Source organism: Ahaetulla prasina, chromosome 13 (genome assembly GCF_028640845.1).
Source record: "Ahaetulla prasina isolate Xishuangbanna chromosome 13, ASM2864084v1, whole genome shotgun sequence".
In the NCBI taxonomy this organism is placed as follows: domain Eukaryota; kingdom Metazoa; phylum Chordata; class Lepidosauria; order Squamata; family Colubridae; genus Ahaetulla; species Ahaetulla prasina.
The window spans coordinates 20,237,827-20,256,487 of record NC_080551.1 but is presented as its reverse complement, the minus strand read 5'-3'; the positions used below and the strand labels follow the sequence as shown (position 1 = coordinate 20,256,487).

At 44.9% G+C, this 18,661-nt stretch overlaps 1 protein-coding gene across 1 annotated transcript in view; it reads left to right on the top strand.

Moving 5' to 3' along the window:
- Nucleotides 1-521: 521 nt before the first annotated feature.
- RBPMS2 (RNA binding protein, mRNA processing factor 2) overlaps nt 522-18,661 on the top strand; it is a 36,253-nt gene continuing 18,113 nt past the window's right edge. Inside the window, exon 1 of the mRNA XM_058156364.1 lies at nt 522-1,077. Coding sequence (XP_058012347.1) covers nt 1,024-1,077 — 54 coding nt within the window. The 5' untranslated portion in view covers nt 522-1,023. The remainder of the gene's footprint in view (nt 1,078-18,661) is intronic.

Here is an 18,661-nt window from a genome sequence, read left to right as displayed (position 1 = left end):
TTTTTATTTTATTTTGTTTACATTTATACCCCGCCCTTCTCCGAAGACTCAGGGCGGCTTACAGTGTATAATGCACCAAAGACAAATTCCTTGTGTGTCCAATCGCACTTGGCCAGTAAAAAATTCTATTCTATGATGATGATGGTGATAATGGGGGGTGGGGGGTGGGGGAAACAACCCCTCTTTCCCCGCCCGCCTCTCTTGTACCCCACCACCCCTCCCGCCGTCTCCCGGGAGCGCGTGGCCGTGGTGGGTCCCGCGGGAGGCGGCTGCCTTGAGCCGGGGCCGCGCCAGAAAAGCGCGCGAGCCCTTTAAGGAAGTTCATCAAAGTTTAAAAAGTTCCGCGGTGGGAGGGCGCGCGACGGACGGGTCGAAAAGTTTTGGCCGGCGGAGGCGGGGATTGGCCGGCGGGTTCCCTTGGAGACGGCGAGAGAGAGAGAGAGAGAGAGGAGGGGGGGGGAGAGGGCCCCGCCTCCGCCGCCTCGGCCACACCCCAGCCCAGCCCGGGCGCGCGCACTGCTGCGGGGCTCGGTCTGTGGGCGTGCGCGCGTGTGTGTGTTTGCTGGCGGGGCCCGGCAGCAGCTGCAGCTCGTTGGCCCCCTCGGCCGCTCATTGGCCGGCAGCGGCGTCCAGCTGGCCGCGAGCCCGGGGCGCGTCCAATAAGGCGCCCTCCTGCCCCGCCCCAACCTGCACCGCACTCGCGCACCTCAGGGCCCCCCGCAGCCCGGCCACCCCCGCTCCGCCACCTGCCTCACCTCGCCTCGCCTCGCCCCGCGGCGCCGGCAGCCCCAGCAGCCCCAGCAACAGCAGCCCCGTCCGGCCGGAGCCCCGCGGCCCCTCCGCTCGCCTCAGGAAGCCCGCCAGCCCCGGAGGGGAAGAAGAAGCCGCCGTCGTCGCCGTCGTCGCCGCTGCGGGCCAGGCGAAGCGGCCACCTCGGAGCGGCGCCCGTGAGCCTCACCCCCCACCCCTCGCCTCCCTCCATATCCCGCCCCGCGCCCCGGCCGGCCGCCCTCCGCACCCACCATGAGCAACCTGGCCAAGGAGAGCGAGCACAGCAGCAGCAGCCCCGAGGAGGAGGTAAGCAGCCCCGCCGCCGCCGGACGCCCCCTCGGGAAAGGGGGGAAAGGGGAGCCGCTTTGCGGGGCTTCGCTGCAGGGACCCGGGGGGGCCCCCGGGAGCTGGAGAGCCGGCCTGGGTGGTTTCTCCTGCCTGGAAGTCCCACACCACACACACACACACACACACACACACACACACACACACACACACAGGCCGCTGCCGTCTGGGGGTCCTCAGTGTAGTCCGAGAGGGATGCTGGCGAGGCTCCTCTGGTGGAGCAGAGGCTTTGGGGCTCCTCCTGGTCTCGGATGGAGGCCTGATTTCTCCCCCACCTCGTCCCAGCCTTGCCTGCCCCCTTCAGATCCCCAAGCCTCCTTCCCCCTGCCCTTTTGGATTGCTTTCCTCCAGATTTCCCCACATCCCAGCCCTCCTGTATCACACCCCCCCCAGGTGCCCTTTTTGGATTACTTTCCTCCCCATCCCAGCCCTCCTGTCCATCCCCCACTCCCCGGTGCCCTTTTTGGGTTGCTTTCCTCCGGATTTCAACACCCCCCCACCCATGCCAGCCCTTCTGCCCCTGCCAGCCTCTTTTGGGCTACTTTCCTCCCACCGCCTGGTGAAGGGGGGGAGGGTGACTTGGGGAGGTGGGTAGAATTGGCCAATATGGAGGCTGGGCTTTGCCCTCCAGATGTTTCTTCCCCTTCCCCCTTCCCCCCTCCCCCTGCAGCCTCTGCATGCCGCTGCTGCCGTCTGAGGATGACTTTGGGCTCCCCAAAGGGGAGGTTGCTTTCTTCAGATGTGCCCCCCCCTCTTCACTGGGGCTTGGGTTCCCCCCTCTCCCCCCCCCCTCTTATGCTGTCTCTAAACCAGCATTGCCCCAAGAAAGCTAAATATTGATGTTTTTGGGACTTAAGAGCTGCTCCGTTTGTAGGGTTGTTGTTGGGGAAACGATAAGAGTTTTTCCCGTTTCCTACTTTTGGAAAGCTGGGTGTGTTTTTCTTATAAAGCCACAATTGCAAGGCAGCCCTGAAAAATATCAGAATCTGGTCAGCGATGGAGGCAGCTTAAACTAGAGAAGTTGTCTAACCCTTGTGACTGCTAGATTTCGGAGTGATGGTGGATTGCTGATATTTTTCCCTCCCTCCCTCCATCCATCCAGTATCTCTCCTGCATGAAATGTACCATTTCATTTGTATCCACCACCTTCTACAAAGAGGGCTGCAGTCAGTTTGCTTTCGCTCCATAGATGCTGTGATGTTGCTAAACCTGGTCAAAACCTAGCTTATGGTTACTAGTTAGTTCTTCAATGGGAAACAGGTCCCTGTTCCTAAGACTGAGCTGACCTCTGTTCAGGAAAAGCACAACCTCTGGGTCCTTTGCGCTGAAAAACAGTGGCTTCGTCGGTTCAGAATGGCGACCAATCCTGATCCAATTCCTTAACAAATGAAGAATTCCTCCTACCAGGCATATTGCCGTAATGGAATTAACCTCTGGGAATGCTTGGCGGGGACCTCACAGTCTTTGTCCTGATGTATGAAAAACGCTCTTAAAATACCATTTTCTGATGAAGCCGTAGAGGTGGGATGCGTAGGGTAGTACGTTATATTACATCTGAAACTTGCTTTTAACCGCAGTGACAATGGGATATACTAGATATTTGCGCTACTGTTTACAAAGAGAGAGTTCCAAGGCTGATATTCTGTTGTGCATCTTTCATTTGGACTATTTCTGATGCCTTCCGTTTGTGGCTTTTGTGTGTTTATGCCAGGAGGAAGGAACGATTCTTCTGTCTTGTCAGTCAGTTAACAGGCCAAAATCAATCGGTCTGCAAGGTGCTTATTTAAACCCGCATTAAATATCCTACCATCGCTTCGTGAATCTTCCGTTTGGGTTTACAGATGTTCTAAATAAAGTTTAGTGTGTGCTTGAGGGTTTTTTTTTTAAATTGCTGGTAGAATGCTACCCGAACCTTGGTTTGTGGTCCATGTAATGTGAATGCTGCCTCTAATTTAGATAATTCATTTGCATGTAAGGGCAGGACTGGCATAAGTACCAGCACATTTCTTTGTCCTGGCAGTCAGAGAAAAGAACTCGCGACCTTCATCTTATTCAGCGTAGACTACCTGAAAGTACATTCAGCTTGTTTAGGTCTGCTTTAATTTCTGGGAGATTCTGAGGACTCATAATTTCCATGAGATTCCATTTCCACAATTTGCAAGTGGAAAAATTATAGCATTTTGGTAAACAATCCTGACATTAAGGGAACCTGCTTCCCAAAGAGGCTACCTTGCATACTTTTTTTTTTTTGGAAGAGAGAGTACAGATAAAGCAAGCTTCCTTTTTGGCGGGGGGGAAAAACCCCCACCTTAAATAAATTCCCCCACAGGAGGCACGTTTACAAATTGGTTACACACTAAAATGTTTAACAACAATATGTTTCCATTTGCAATAATCAAAGCAGAGAGGGGGGTCCCCTTTGGCTGCAGGATAATCTTTCTGTTAGCAGTTCTAATCCTTTTGATAGTTGCTGTGGATAGTTAAGACGTTTCCCTTAAATAATACCCAAAGAGGACAAATGAAAAAGAAACATAAGTGAGGTCACGTTTGCATCTAGGAATGGCAATGGTTCTTCAAAATTTTAAGCTAGAGATTTTTATATAGTCCTACATGGAGATCGCTAGGATTGAACCTGTAAGATTAAAACCACCCTCAAAGTACATAATCCAAGACATTCTGGTTAAAATAACCCACGGAATAAAAAAGCTTTGTCATCAGCAGGACTCGTCTAACCTTCTAGCTAGCCCAAAGGACTGGGAGGGACAGCCAGATCTTCAGAAGTTTACAAAAAGGCTAACAGGGTTGACGGTCATCTGGGAGATTCTTGCTAGCTTCTAGGAGTTCAGGTTGGCCTACATCAGGGGTCTCCTTGGCAATTTTATGATTTACGACTTCAACTCCCAGAATTCCTTAGCCATGCTGCAACTCCATTCTATAATATATCCATGCTGGCTGGGAAATTCTGGGAGTTGAAGTCCACAAGTTGTAAAGTTGCCAAGGTTGGGGGATCCCTAGCCTGCATAGTACTTCTTCTTGTCTGCATAGCAATTCCGAGTTGAGGATAGACCCAGTGATGAGATTCAAGTAATTTAACAACCGGTTCTCTGCCCTAATGATTTCTTCCAACAACCAGTTTGCAAAACTGCTCAGAAAGTTAACAACCGGTTCTCCCGAAGTGGTGCGAACTGGCTGAATCCCACCACTGGATAGACCTGAATCTGTGACTCCTTGATCCAGATCCAACACACTAACCATAACGTCACACAGGCTTTCTCCGAATCTCGATGACAGATGAGAATGAATATGGTTGGGATGCTACGTGTATTAGTATTGAAAACTGTTATACTAATTCAAGCATCAGATAAGATCAGACACAAAGTTGGTTGGACCACAAGCCCCATCAATCTTCATCATTGTCTGTGTTGGCCTTCAGGTTCATCTTTAGTTACATGATTTCAGGAAGGAGGAGTTCAGAATTCTGTTAAGATTTCTCCAAGTGATGCTCTTTAGGTGTGCTCCATTTGAGTTACCATTGTAGCATTATATCATATTGGCTGAGGGTTATGGGAACGGGAGTCCAACCTATCTAGAATGGCTATACTAAAGACTGGTTAAATGGGTCCTTTCAATGTAGTGATTTATAGTGTGTGAACCCATTTGCTACCAGTTTAATCATGGTTTATTGGAGTTGCAGCACCCAATTAAGATACCTTATTAGTTTGTGGGCTGGCAGTTCTCAAGGGAAAGTTTTGAACAACCTTACAAGCCGTAGCTTGTTTAGTCACTGTTTGACTGAATTCACACAGCACGCTAAGCCAAACATTGAGTGACAAGCCACAATAGCGGGTTTTTAAAAGGGACTGCTCCCCAAATAACCAGGTACAATGTATGACACCCAACTGCTTTGTGGCTTAGCAAAATCTCTGAATACAGCCAAGATAGGAAGTTTCTTGTCTAAATAGACCAGCTCGGTTCTCGCTATATATGGCTGCAGCAAATGTGTTTACATTTTCCGGAGACAAAAACCAGAGGCCTTAGTTACAAGAGGGAATAAGAAAGACACGCTCTGTAGCCTTCCAGGGTCTTGAGTTGCTCAGCCTGTGTGATTAACTTCAAATCGAGATTGGGGCTTATCTAGTTTGGCACGCCCCTCCCCTCTCCCAATATCTAACCAGCATTTTTTCCGAGGGGTGCAGAGTACCAAATTTGACCGTAAAAAGTTTATTGACCAAAGAGCACATTCTTGGTGTCCTGTCATTGCCCCCGGGTGTTATTTATATCTTTCCAAATAACTTGGCCGATTAAATGTTTTTTTCCATTATCCCAGGATGTTACAGAAATTGACAGCAGAACAATCTGCTGGAAGGATGGGAAGGAGGTAACCTCACTGTAGTAAGAAAGTATCTTCTCAAATGAATATTTGGTTTGTCTTGTATCTATTTAGCTGGCTGTAAAGCAGGGCTCTCCAACCTTGGCAACTTTAAGACTTACGGGCTTCAACTCCCAGAATTCCCCACTGAATTCTGGGAATTGAAGTCTACAAGTCTTAAAGGTGCCAAGGTTGGAGACCCATGCTGTAGAATGAGATTCGTGGCATAAGCTTCTCCACGGCTGGTTTGGAACAGGTGAAGTGTAGGCCAGGCTGCATTGTGAAGATGCTGGTTTATCTAAGAATAGGTTTGATTGGGTATCCCAATTCTGTCCCGGGGATAAAAATTGAGGACTTCCTGGGATCTCACTACCACTATAACCACTGTGTCAGCCTTCAGACCTACCGGAGTAGATGGGATCAAAACATTTTGCATGTTTGGGCGAGTCAAATGGATACTTAAGGTACATCCTTTGAAAACCTTGAAACTTAAAATAGGGCACTATATCCCCTTTTGGAATTCAGCCCTAGATAGGTTGTTTTAAGCCTGATACAGCCTTTGAGTTAACAAGTGGTACCCTTTGTTCCATATTAAAATCATTAACAGCCACAAAAAGCACAATTTGCTTGGCTCGGATGATACCCTTGTCTCCTGCTGGAGCGTAAATATTGTAGCTGAGTTCAAGATTTTAATAATATATACTTTATTGGGCTTTGGCTTGGTGCGTTGTATGAACCCAACCAATTGGGTTTTGTTCAATGAACCATGATCAAACTTACTTGTACAAATCTTTTCTCTGAGTATATGTAAACTTGGTTTATTTCACCATGGGCACATTTTCCCAGTAGGAAGATTGGTTTGCAGTGGTTTTAAGACCAGTGCAGTAAATCTCTCCATTGCTTAACTTATAGCTTCCGTGCTACTGATGGATGCCTTTTTCGTTGCTTGCTTTTGCACAAACAAATTGCATTAGACCAGGGGTCTCCAATCTTGGCAACTTTACGACTTGTGAACTTCAACTCCCAGAGTTCCTCAGCCAGCTGTGCTGGCTGAGGAACTCTGGGAATTGAAGTCCCCAAGTCTTAAGGATAGAATAGAATAGAATAGAGTAGAATAGAATAGAATAGAATAGAATAGAATAGACTCAACTCGACTCGACTTGACTCGAATTGAATTGAATTGAATTGAATTTTTTATTGGCCAAGTGTGATTGGACACACAAGGAATTTGTCTTGGTGCATATGCTCTCAGTGTACATAAAAGAAAAGATACGTTCATCAAGGTACAACATGGTCAATATATCAATATAAATCATAAGGATTGCCAGCAACAAAGTTACAGTCATACAGTCATAAGTGGCAAGAGATTGGTGATGGGAACGATGAGAAGATTAATAGTAGTGCAGATTCAGTAAATAGTTTGACAGTGTTGAGGGAATTATCTGTTTAGCAGAGTGATGGCCTTCGGGGAAAAACTGTTCTTGTGTCTAGTTGTTCTGGTGTGCAGTACTCTATAGCGTCGTTTTGAGGGTAGGAGTTGAAACAGTTTATGTCCTGGATGTGAAGGATCTGTAAATATTTTCTGTAATATCTGTAAATATTTAAAGTTGCCAAGGTTGGAGACCCCTGCATTAGACCAATGTCTATGGAGATCCTCGGTCCTCCAGGTCATGCTTGTCCCAAAGATGTTTTTTCAAGAGGCAAGTAGACTTTTTAAAATTCTTTTCTTTGAATACTTTTCGCTTCTCTTCCTTCGAATGGTGTGGGAGTAGGAATGGATTTCCAGAAAAATTGCAGACTACAGGAACAATTTGCGCTTCAGTTTTGGATGCAGGCACTATTCAGATGACGCTAAGGACACAGACAAACCTCCAAGTGGCCTCTCTAAAAAGAACACAAACGGTCTGCAAAGAGTATAAATCCTTCCATTCCCCCACCATCCAGTCAAAGCTGAAGAAGCTTCTTGGATGAGAAGCGAAACGTCTTCAAAGAAAAACCAGAAAGTCCAGTAGCCTCCTGAAAAAAAAAGCACTTTTGGGACATTAGACCAGTGTTTCCCAGCCTCAGCAGTTTTAAGATACGTGGACTTCAACTGCACACTGGCTGGAAAATTCTGGGAGTTGGAAGTCCACACTTCTTAAAGTTGCTGAGGTTGGGAAATATCTCATTAGACCAAGCTCATGAACTGCAACCAATACTGGGTAGCAACAAATGCCATTTGTTCAGCTTTCCATTGAAAAAATTCAACATTGGGGACCCTGACACTTTCTAGGTCTAATTGGATTATGGGGAGTGCGAGTCCCAGACAGTGTAGTCATGTTAAGGGGAGGGTTGTAGTCCCAACATCCGGAAAACCACAGATTGGCTAGCTTTTAGGTCAGCCATGAAAGATACATGTTCAGCATCCGCAGACTTAGTGCATATCAACAACAGTTAATATATTCTTTTCCTTTATAGCTGTTGAGCAAATTTGGCAATTCAGGTCCAAAATTCTTTTGGGTGACTTAGGTAGTTTAGAAAGGAAACCTTTAAGAAAAATCTTTGTTTTCAAAGATGTGCTGTATATACATTTGCCTGATTCTTCACACTAAACACGTTTAGTGTGTTCACATGTTCACACTAAACCATGATTTATGGCATCAAATGGCTGCTGCTAAGGCAGTGCCTCTTGGTTATTTTGCACCTGGAGCTCCAGCAAATCAGCTTTTTAAGCACTTTATGATGGATTAACTCAGTAAAAGCTTGTTTCAGACATTCCACACACACCCGAAGCAATCATGAAAATGATTCTTGTTACCACAGCAGTTTAGATCCATTGTTGGCCTGAAGGATTTGCTTCATGTATTAAAATAGCCCTTCTGAGTGGATTCACCCCTTTTGAGGGGATGGCAACAGGTATACTTGGGTCTTCCTAAAAATATTGCTAACTTTTTTTCGCTCTTAGCTTTTTTGGAGATAGGTTTTTGGCTGCCTTCTGAAGAGATGAGGGCAACTCTTTGAAGCCCAGATTTATTTGTGAAAGTAAGGAAGCCTTGATATTGTAATTAAGAAAAAGTGTGCACTTAATTCAGGTAATATGTTTGGTCAGGCTGCTGAAACCTAGAGTTCAGAAAGGAAACCTTTAATTAAGAAAAAGTTTTATTTTCAAAGGTGTGCTGTACATACATTTGCCCGATTCTAAGCCTATGTTCACAGTAAACCATGGTTTATTGAATCAGCATCAAATGGCTGCTGCTAAGGCACGCCATGCTAGTTAACTGGTTAATTGAATCATGCCACACAACAAACCAATGGGCTGCAGTTTCCCTCAGCTTGAAGCCGTCAAGAGTAGGATTCATTTGAGGAAGATCTTCAGACATTTTTGAGGGATCGAGCAGGCATCCCATCTGCAAGGCATGGCATCCAATTTGGTCCTCAACGATCCCCATGTCCAAAATGGCATCTGAGTACTTGTCCCTGGCCATTCAAAGATCTCCGGGTTTGCAAAGAGAAAGTTGGTGGGCCTCAGACCCTACTTTTGGCATCCTCATAAACCTGTAGTATGCTAAATCAGGGGTCTCCAACCTTGGTCACTTTAAGCCTGGAGGACTTCAACTCCAAGCAAAGCTTGCTGAGGAATTCTGGGAGTTGAAGTCCTCCAGGCTTAAAGTGGCCAAGGTTGGAGACCCCTGTGCTAAATGAAAACCCAGAAAACTGTATTATGGCTTGGCATGGTTAATATGTCCCACTTTTCTAGCATATGAGATTCCTTGTGTCAAAGGAGGCCTTTTCAGGCCAGAATAGGAAGAGTTGATTTTTAGTTTTGATTTAAATGCAGATATTTCTAACCTCCTTGGAAAAAAAAAATAGGCATTTGTGTTTATCAAGCCAGCTTGTTTAAAAACCTTGTATTGTTCCACTGGAGGTCTTATTTCGATAGTAAAATGCATCTCTTAATGGCTCTCTTGTCATGAAAAAGGAGGATGGTAATCTTTGCAAAGACACGCAGGGTTCGCTCCTACTGTTGCTTTGTCTTAGTGACAGTAACAGATGGACAAAACTTGAGGGTAAAACATTAACCAGATTAACTGTTGCTCCTTCAGGTTGGTTGAAGGAAGTATAACAGAGGCACCCTTGAACCTACTTGGAACTGTCAACCTGGAAGGTCAAACTTTGCAACAAGAGGAGGAACATCCCTCCAAGGGTTTAAATTCAACTTTATAGAGTAGAATAACAGAGTTGGAAGGGACCTTGGATGTCTTCTAGTCCAGCCCCCTGCCTAGGCAGGAAACATTATACCACTTCAGACAAATGGTTATCCAACATCTTCTTAAAAACTTCCAGTGTTGGAGCATTTACAACTTCCGGAGGCAAGTTGTTCCACTGATGAATTATTCTCACTGTCAGGAAATTTCTCCTTAGTTCTCTCCTTGATGAGTTTTCACCCATTGCTTCTTGTCCTGCCCTCAGGTGCTTTAGAGAATAGTTTGATTCCCTCTTCTTTCGGGCAGCCCCTGAGATATTGGAGGGCTGGTATCAGTGTCTCCCCTGATCCTGCTTTTCATTAAACTAGACATACCCAGTTCTTGCAACCGTTCTTCATATGTTTTAGCCTCCAGTCCCCTAATCATCTTTGTGGCTCTTCTCTGCACTCTTTCTAGAGTCTCCATATCTTTTTTAGATTGTGGTGACTAAAACTGGATGCAGCATTCCAAGTGTGGCCTTACCAAGGCATTATAAAGTGGTATTAACACTTCACGTGATCTTGATTCTATCCCTCTGTTTATACAGCCTAGGACAGTGTTGGCTTTTTTGGCAGCTGCTGCACACGGCTGGCTCCTATTTAAATGGTTGTCCAATTGGACTCCAAGATCCCTCTCACAGTTACGACTATTGAGCGAGGTTAAATCTTATCTAAACTTCAAAGCTAACTGTGGCTTATTCTACAGGTACTAGGATAAGAGTTGGGACTGTGGTTTGTTTTGTTCAGATGCTTGAACTTCAGGTCCCAACATGGCCATTTTTGAAAACTCAAGCCCACATCTTTGAATGATGCCCGGGTTGTAGAGAATTGCTTTAGTGATCTGATTTAATGGGTACTCTCAGCTCCAGATGTGTTCACTATTTCTCAAATACCCAAAGAATATGGCCATCGGATCACAGAAGTTAGCATTTTGCTAGGCTGTAATTTTATAGACCTACCTGTTAGTATCTTATTGCTGATGCATAAATTAAAGGGAGCTAGAAATATAAGTTATTTTCTAGCTTCTAATGTAAGCTTGCTTATATAGTAAACGTTCATTGATAATATTCTTCCCCAAATTAGGTGGCTGCAAACAGCATAGTTTTGGGGTCTTCTCTGTAGGGTTTAGCCTGGTGAAGGGAAACAGCTCAAGGTGACAAAGCAGCAATAAAAGTCACATTAGCTAGGCTGAGATATCATTCTGAACAGAGGTGTAAGTTTAATCTTTGCTAAAAATGGCATCGGACAGTCGGCGTGGCAGCCAGATATCCCAAAGAACTGAGTATCTTGCCTAGCTAGAATGAGATTTGGAGCGAAGCAAAAACAAGCAGGTATTTAATCTTTGCTTTGGTTCCCTCTCGGCTGGTCTACTGAGGATGACCATGTATGGAGAAGGCAGGAGCTAAAACGGGCATCGTGCTTTCCCCACTGCCTTCAATTGGCAAGTTGTCTGGTTCAGTTCCAGCATTTCTGAAATGGTCCTTCTAACTTACTTGGTACATTAAGGGCATCCTGAGGCTAATAGGCAGGGAACCTTCCGAATGCAGCTGCTAGGGAGGAGACGCCATTCTGCTCTTTGGCTCTTTTCTAACTGACTTTAATTCACATCTTTACTGCTGTGGTTGCCACGTGGCCCACGAAGATCTGTTCCCCTAGACACATCCTTTAGCGCTTGCAAATTTCCTAGCCTTATCTGACACCAAAGGATCTCTAGCAAAGAAGACATTAAATAATAAATTTACTTAAATTGTGATCCTGATGTAGAAGGAATAGTATTAGATACCTATACTGGCCATTTTTATGTACCCTTTCTAGGGACAAAGTTACATGTAAGCAAGATAGGAGACCACACCTGAAATTGTGGAAAAGAAGGCTGTATGCAGAATAAGGGATTTCTTACGGAGATATATAGTAGCATACCAAAAATAAGAGATAAAGTGACAATTGGACTGTGAAATAATGTGACCTTTTTGGTCTCCGGCAAACTAATATTTGAGAGTCGGTTTGTTGCAATACTTAAAGGCACTAGAAATTGCAGACTGTGAGTTCTAATCCAACCTTAGGCACAAAACTAGCTGGGGGGACCTTGGAGAAAAAATCCCTTTCTCTACGCTCTAGGAAGAAGGTCAAACCATTCCCAAAAATATTGACTGGAAAACTGCAAAAACTTGTCCAGGCTGTTCCCAGGAGTCCCCACTGACTTAAAGGCACAAAACACCAAGTCACTTTTGCAAAGGGGGTAATGTAACTTGTCAACTTCCTGTGGCCCAATTTTTAGGAGTTAATTATTATTAAGTGTTAAATTTGTACCCTATGACTATCATTAAGTGTTGTAAGTATTGTACCTTAATGAAGGTATCTTTTCTTTTATGTACACTGAGAGTATATGCACCAAGACAAATTCCTTGTGTGTCCAATCACACTTGGCCAATAAAAAATTATATTCTATTCCATTCCATTCCATTCCATTCCATTCCATTCCATTCCATTCCATTCCATTCCATTCTATTCTATTCTATTCTATTCTATTCTATTCTATTCTATTCTATTCTATTACACAACCCAAAAATGATATCTAGAAATTATACTCCCTATTTGTCTGAACTCAACCTAGGCTTCCCTGCATTAAGCATGAAATACGAATGAAGGAGAATATACGTGTCTCGGGATAATGCTGCAGGATCCAATCGGGATTGGTCACCAGGACTACAAGTTTTGTCTTCCAAGCTTTCGGACATGTGCTGGAGCCCATCCTCAGGGATCTTCTCTCCAGCAGAGGGTGTGCTGTTGTGTGTGTGGGCTCCAGCACGAGTCCGAAAGCTCAGAAGACAAAACCTCTGGTCCCAGTGACTGATCCAGATTGGATCCTAAGTGTGAAATATTTTGGGGAACCAGATTTAGACAAGCAAATGGGTGATGCAATTTGAAACCCTTGTAAGGATCTGGGACAGTATTGGCGAACCTTTTCAGCACCGAGTGCCGAAATGGGAGCGCTCGCGCATGCGCACCAGCCACCTAGTCTTCCGGTTTCATGCGCGTGAAGACCAGCTGGCCTGTGTGCCAGAAGAATTGGCTCTGTGTGCCACAGGTTCACCATCATGGACCTGGGAAGTTCTTCTCTACTTCAACGCAGGAATTATAGCTGAAGATCTTACAGAACAGGGGTCTTCAATCTTGGTCCCTTTAAGTCTTGTGGACTTCAACTCCCAGAGTCCCTCAGCCAGCAAAGCTGGCTGAGGGACTCTGGGAGTTGAAGTCCACAAGTCTTAAAGGGACCAAGGTTGGAGACCCCTGTTACAGAACATTTAAGAACTGTAAGAATCTCCTCTGTATTGCGTAACTCTTCTACAAGATGTTGCAGAAGTAATAAAAAGGGTTATTTTCATCTTTGGAGGGATCATAAAGCCTCAAAGTTTCGAGGGAGGTCTTTAATAATGTGATACCATAATCAGAAGAGTGACTTCTTCCCAGCTTTGGCTCACTTACTACATACGTTCTGTTGAAAGAATACGTAGTTACGAAGCAAGAAGCTGATTGGTGCTCTGCTCTTCATAGCCAAATCAATCACGGCCCACCAGTGGAAACATCTGGATCATTTTTTGCTTGAAAAATGATCTGGTGAGATTTGTTTGCCCTGCTTGACAAGGTCGCTGATAAAATCCACATGCTTTTAAAAAAAAAACGGTAGGAAATGTTTACCCTAACACTGGCAGGTTTTTTTTTTAATCAGTTTTATAATGGACAACATGAATATATGTTTGGACATATGGGAATTTTCAACTGATACAGGGTTGTTTAACATAGCAGTGACTGAAATGTAACATTTCAGAAATAAGAAGAAGCAAAGAAACTTGGTGTTAACCTGTAGCTCGTTCCAGCCTATGAGTTTGGACTATTTCAATAATCCAGTAGATATGCTATATTAAGATCTCCTTTAAATTGAACTCACAGCTTAGGTACCAGCTATTCCAGGGGAAGGGAGCTGCTTCAAGATAATTCCCTAATGTTGGGTGGGCTCCTGACATACCTCCTGCTTGTCCAGGTCGTGCAGGCAGAAATTCTCAAGGATCAGTGGTCCCTAAGATAACCGTATATGGCTGTAAAGGGAGCAGCCAGCCTCTTGAATTGTGCTCATAAATCTGGTATTCAATGGGGTAACATGGCATTATTGTAACTGAGCACCTAGCATGGACGCTGATATTCTCTTATTAAGCTGAAGGTTCCAGGTAGTCTTCAAGGAAAGCATCGTCTAGAACAAGCGGATGATTATGACCCTCAAGTCAGTGTCAACTTTGCTTTATAGTTTATAATATGACATGAATCCAGAGTTAATTTTCCAAGTGCCTGAGATATAAGGAGAAATAAAGAGGAATTTTCTGACAGTGAGAACAATCAACCCATGGAACAGAAGTTGCCTTCGGAACTTGTGGGAACTTCATCACTGGAAGCTTTCAAAAAGAGACTGGACTGCCGTCTGTCATAAATGGTGTAGGCAGGGTCCGGGTGGAGGGGTTGGACTAGATGACCTAGAAAGTCCCTTCCAACTCTGCTAATCTGCATATATGATGTGCTAGAGGCTGATGTTCAAATTGTCCTGCTTCTTGTAGGAGAAGAAGGTTTGAGCAGGTTGAAAAATGTGAAGCCATTAACGCTTGTCTTTACTATTGCGCCTGTCACCAGGGATGGTGAGTTATGGTTCTACTTTCACAACTGCAGTCCTTCCAGGCTTGGGGTTCTAAGCTGGAAAATACACCCGTTTTGTGAAAGGTCTAACACCCTACTGGAGGTGAGGCTCTATTCCAGAGGTCTTCAAACTTGGCAGCTTTAAGACTTGTGGACTTCAACTCCCAGAATTCCCCAGCCAGCTGGGGAATTCTGGGAGTCAAAATCCACAAGTCTTAAAACTGCCAAGTTTTTTTGGGGGGGGGGCCTGCTCTATTCAAACGACTTTCTGAACGTTCCCAGTTCAACGTCTCTTGCTTTGCTGAAATGTGTATAATTTGTGCTTGACTGCTCAAAAAGGTTTGGGGTGTTGCAAGCCAGAAAGCAGGGCTTGCTTGTTCTCTCTGCTGCATTAATAACTTGCATCTTGGAAGGGGAAACAGATATGGATACCCACCTGGAAACTGCTTTTGTACCTGTGTTTGGTCCTCCTCACCCTGCAAACAGGAGAGGAAAAAATCCAGCACAAAAGCACTGAACTGCACAAACCCTTATCAATATTATTAATCACTGTTATCAGTGATTGGGAATTTAAGAGCCATGGTGGCGCAGTGGTTGGAGTGCAGTACTGCAGTCTACTGCTGTACTGCCGGCTGCCTGCAATTTGGCAGTTCGAATCTCACCAGGCTCAAGGTGGATTCAGCCTTCCATCCTTCCCAGGTGGGTAAAATGAAGACCTAGATTGTTGAGGGCAAGAGGCTGATTCTGTAAACTGCTTAGAGAAGGCTGAAAAGCAGTGTAAAGCGGTTTATAAGTCTTAACTGCTGTTGCTATTGCTAACTGCTTGGTTTTGAGAGAAAGCAAGTCCCGAGTTGTCAGGGGTATCCAAGTCACACCCCCAACCAAGTAAGACTTCCAAGGCAGGCATTGCCTCAAAGTAATAAAACCTACCAGGATAAACCTAACTTTCTTCTGGATTGAAATTTGCAAAAAACAAAAAAACACACACAAAAAACCCCCCACCAGATCAGGATTCCTTAACTATAATTCAACTTGTTTGTTCAGGTTTAAGCATCTCTCTTGTTTCTGTTCTTCAACCCTTCAGAGAAGACAGTTAGGGTTCATCACGTGTAATACCTCTCATGGACTACATTTAAACCTAGCTTAGATTACACTAGAAAACCATTGCAAGCCTTTTGCTGCTTAACAGAACAAGAGAGTTGGAAGAAACCTCTACTCAAGCAGGAGGTTTTATACCGTTTCAGAAAAACGGTTGTCCAATCTCTTCTTTAAAACCTTCGGTGTTGGCGCACCCACAACTTCTGGAGGCAAGTTGTTCCACAGACTATCAATCAGTTCTGAAATAAGATCTTATAGGTGCTTTATTATTAAGCTATTAAACTGATTCACTCACTCTTTGGAAAGGTACAGCAGCCGCTAACTCTCTGTTAAATGATATAGAAATGGTTTAGTTTGTTAGCAGCTATCTCTAATATAATCAGAAAGTTATGAAGCTTAAAAGGGCTTCAAGGAACATCTTGAAGCAAACTTGTCTGCAGGAAAACCAGTTAAATTCCAACTTTGAGAGTTAGCTGTCCAGCCCTTCCTAAAAGTTTAGAAGTTATCTAATCAACACATTCCAAATCTTTCAACCTTTCTCAAATTACAAGAGAACTTATTTTGATTCTCACCCCCACTTCCCCCCCCCCCAGCTTAGATGAACCCTCCATAAAGATGGGGCTTCATTAAACTGTTGGTCTCTAGGGAGCATTGTTTTAAAACATGGTGTTAAAGCTAACCTCTTTTTTAAGGTCCCAAGCGATTTCCTTCCCACAACTTTGTTTTGCAAGCTCTGGGTATGTTTTGATACTGCGCAGGGCCTTATAAGTCTAGATATTTAAAGTTGACGGGTGCAGTTCAGCATTCCATCTGGCTCGCGTCAAGTGCTTCCAGCTGCATTGTATCTCAGGACATGAGGCAAAGCTTGGGAGAACATCAACATCAGGCTCCTAGCTGCATCCAGAGCAGGCATGTTTGAGGAACGCTCATGTTCTACTCCAATCAAGGCCCAAATGGAGGGCTGAGTTTACTTCTTTCCCGGTTCTGTGGATGCCGGGGCTCTTGTTAAGCAACTGCAATCCTAAACTATCCGTAACTGAGACATCCTATTATGTGAATTGAGGCGAGGAGGAAATCGAGCAAGCCGCTTTTTAGAGAACTGTGACTTGTGTGTTAGGTGAACATACACAGAGTCGTTCAGTCAAAATTGCCACCCTATCAAAAACACGTCATTAGATAATTCTGCTAATTTGTTTTCGCCTCTCCTGTATTCTGCTTCGGTGTTCTTTTGGATCCCATATTTGTGCACGTGTGTATGGACTTACTTGCAGGGGTGGGTTTCAAAAATTTTAGCAAGGGGTTCTCTTCCCAGTTACTGGGTGGGCGTGGACATGGTGGGTGTGGCCTAGTCAGCCTCCTGCACCATGATGGGGTGGTGGTGTGTTTTTGCCCTCCCTGGGCTCTGGAGGCTTTCCTTGAGCCTCCGGGAGGGCGAAAACAGCCTCTCCAGGCTCTGGAGGCCCTCTGGAGACTGGAAACTGGCCCGTTTCAAGCCTCCAGAGGGCCTCCGGTGCTTGGGGAGGCTATTTTTGGCCTCCCCAGGCCCCGAATTTCTGGTAGGCCCATTTTTCGCCTTCCCCGAGCCTCCACACATACCCTGCACTTACCTGCATCCAAAACAGGCTGCATGGGGACTCCTGGGAGGAGTGGGGCGGGGTGGGCAGAGCCAGCCAGGAGTGGGATTTGGGAGTTCTCAAAACTGCACAGAATCTTAGCTAGAGGTTCTCCCGAACCCCTGCGAACCCTCGGCAGCCCACCCCTGCTTACTTGTCCATACACACATTTTCTGGAGCTTATCCAGAAAACAAGCTCTCCCTAGTCCATGGCTAAATTGGCAAGTTGTTTGGAGGCTTAAAAGTTGTGCCTCTTATCTCAATGCAGCAACACCAATCCACTGATTGCATTCCTAGAAGCAAAAATTTCGTCAGATTGTCCAGCAGGCCAAGAGATTGTCATCTCCTCTGAGTAAAGCCATGTGAACAATGTGTGGCCCAAGTGTTGCTATTTAGATTTCAAGGGCTAGGTAGAAACAAAGCTAGTTCTTAGAACAACGCACACCAGGGGATGGCGTCAAAAATCTCAGCCTGTGAAAGAGAGAATGTCGCTATGAGAATTATGCCCAGATTTGTCAGAAATTGCAGTTGGGCATCAAACTATGTTCCTAAAAACAGTCATTTTTAAAGCGACTGAAAAGATGCTGCATGAAGAAGCATGGCCGAAACCTAAACTGGTACTTGCGGAGTTACCAGATTCTCAGAAGCATTTCAAAAAGTGTCAACATTTGCAAAACCTTGCATAAAATCTAAACAAGAAGTCTTTGCAATTTCCAAACAAGTTTGACATGTAATGTAATCTTAATCAAGAAATAGTTGCTATGGTAGAATTAATGATCTTAAACAATAACATTAGCAGTGTATATGGTTTTTTAAAAAGGGCTCATGTTTAATTTCAAGATACTGTTGGTTGCGCTCAGCTGAGAGTAGATTAGCAGAAACAAAATAGCCAAGGTTGCCATTAAGAATACCTCTGGCCGAACATCCTTATTGTGAAGAGGGATGTCCCTTTACGCTGAATTGTTCACTCTTAAAACTGGAAATGTGGCACAAGAAAACCACTTTTTTTTTTTTTACAGAACCAAGGGTATTGTCTAGATTCTGCAGCAAATGTTGAGTATGTGCTATGTTTTCCAAGCTGAAATTTCAGAATCCCTCTGTCCATAACTGGCATTAGACTGTTATAGCAGGGATGCTATTCAGCAGTTCTGACAGGTTCTAGAGAACCAGTAGCCAAAATTTTGAGCAGTTCAGAGAACCGGTAGCGGAAATTTTGAGTAATTTGGAGAACTGGCAAATACCACCTCTGGCTGGCCCCAGAGTGGGGTGGGAATGGGGATTTTGCAATATCCTTCCCCCAGGAGTGAGGAGGGAATGGGGATTTTGCAGTATCCTGCACGCCCACCAAGCCACACCCACAGAACCGGTAGTAAAAAAAAATTGAACTCCACCACTGTGTCACAACCTTGGCAACTTGAAAATGCAGGGACCTCAACTCCCTGAATTCCCCAAGGAGTAATGAATGAGTCCATCTACTTCTTGCAACCTGTAAACTCTTAGTAGGCAAGGAGACAAAATCTCTGCACAGCCATTCAGTGGAGTCCTTGGTTCTGCAAGACC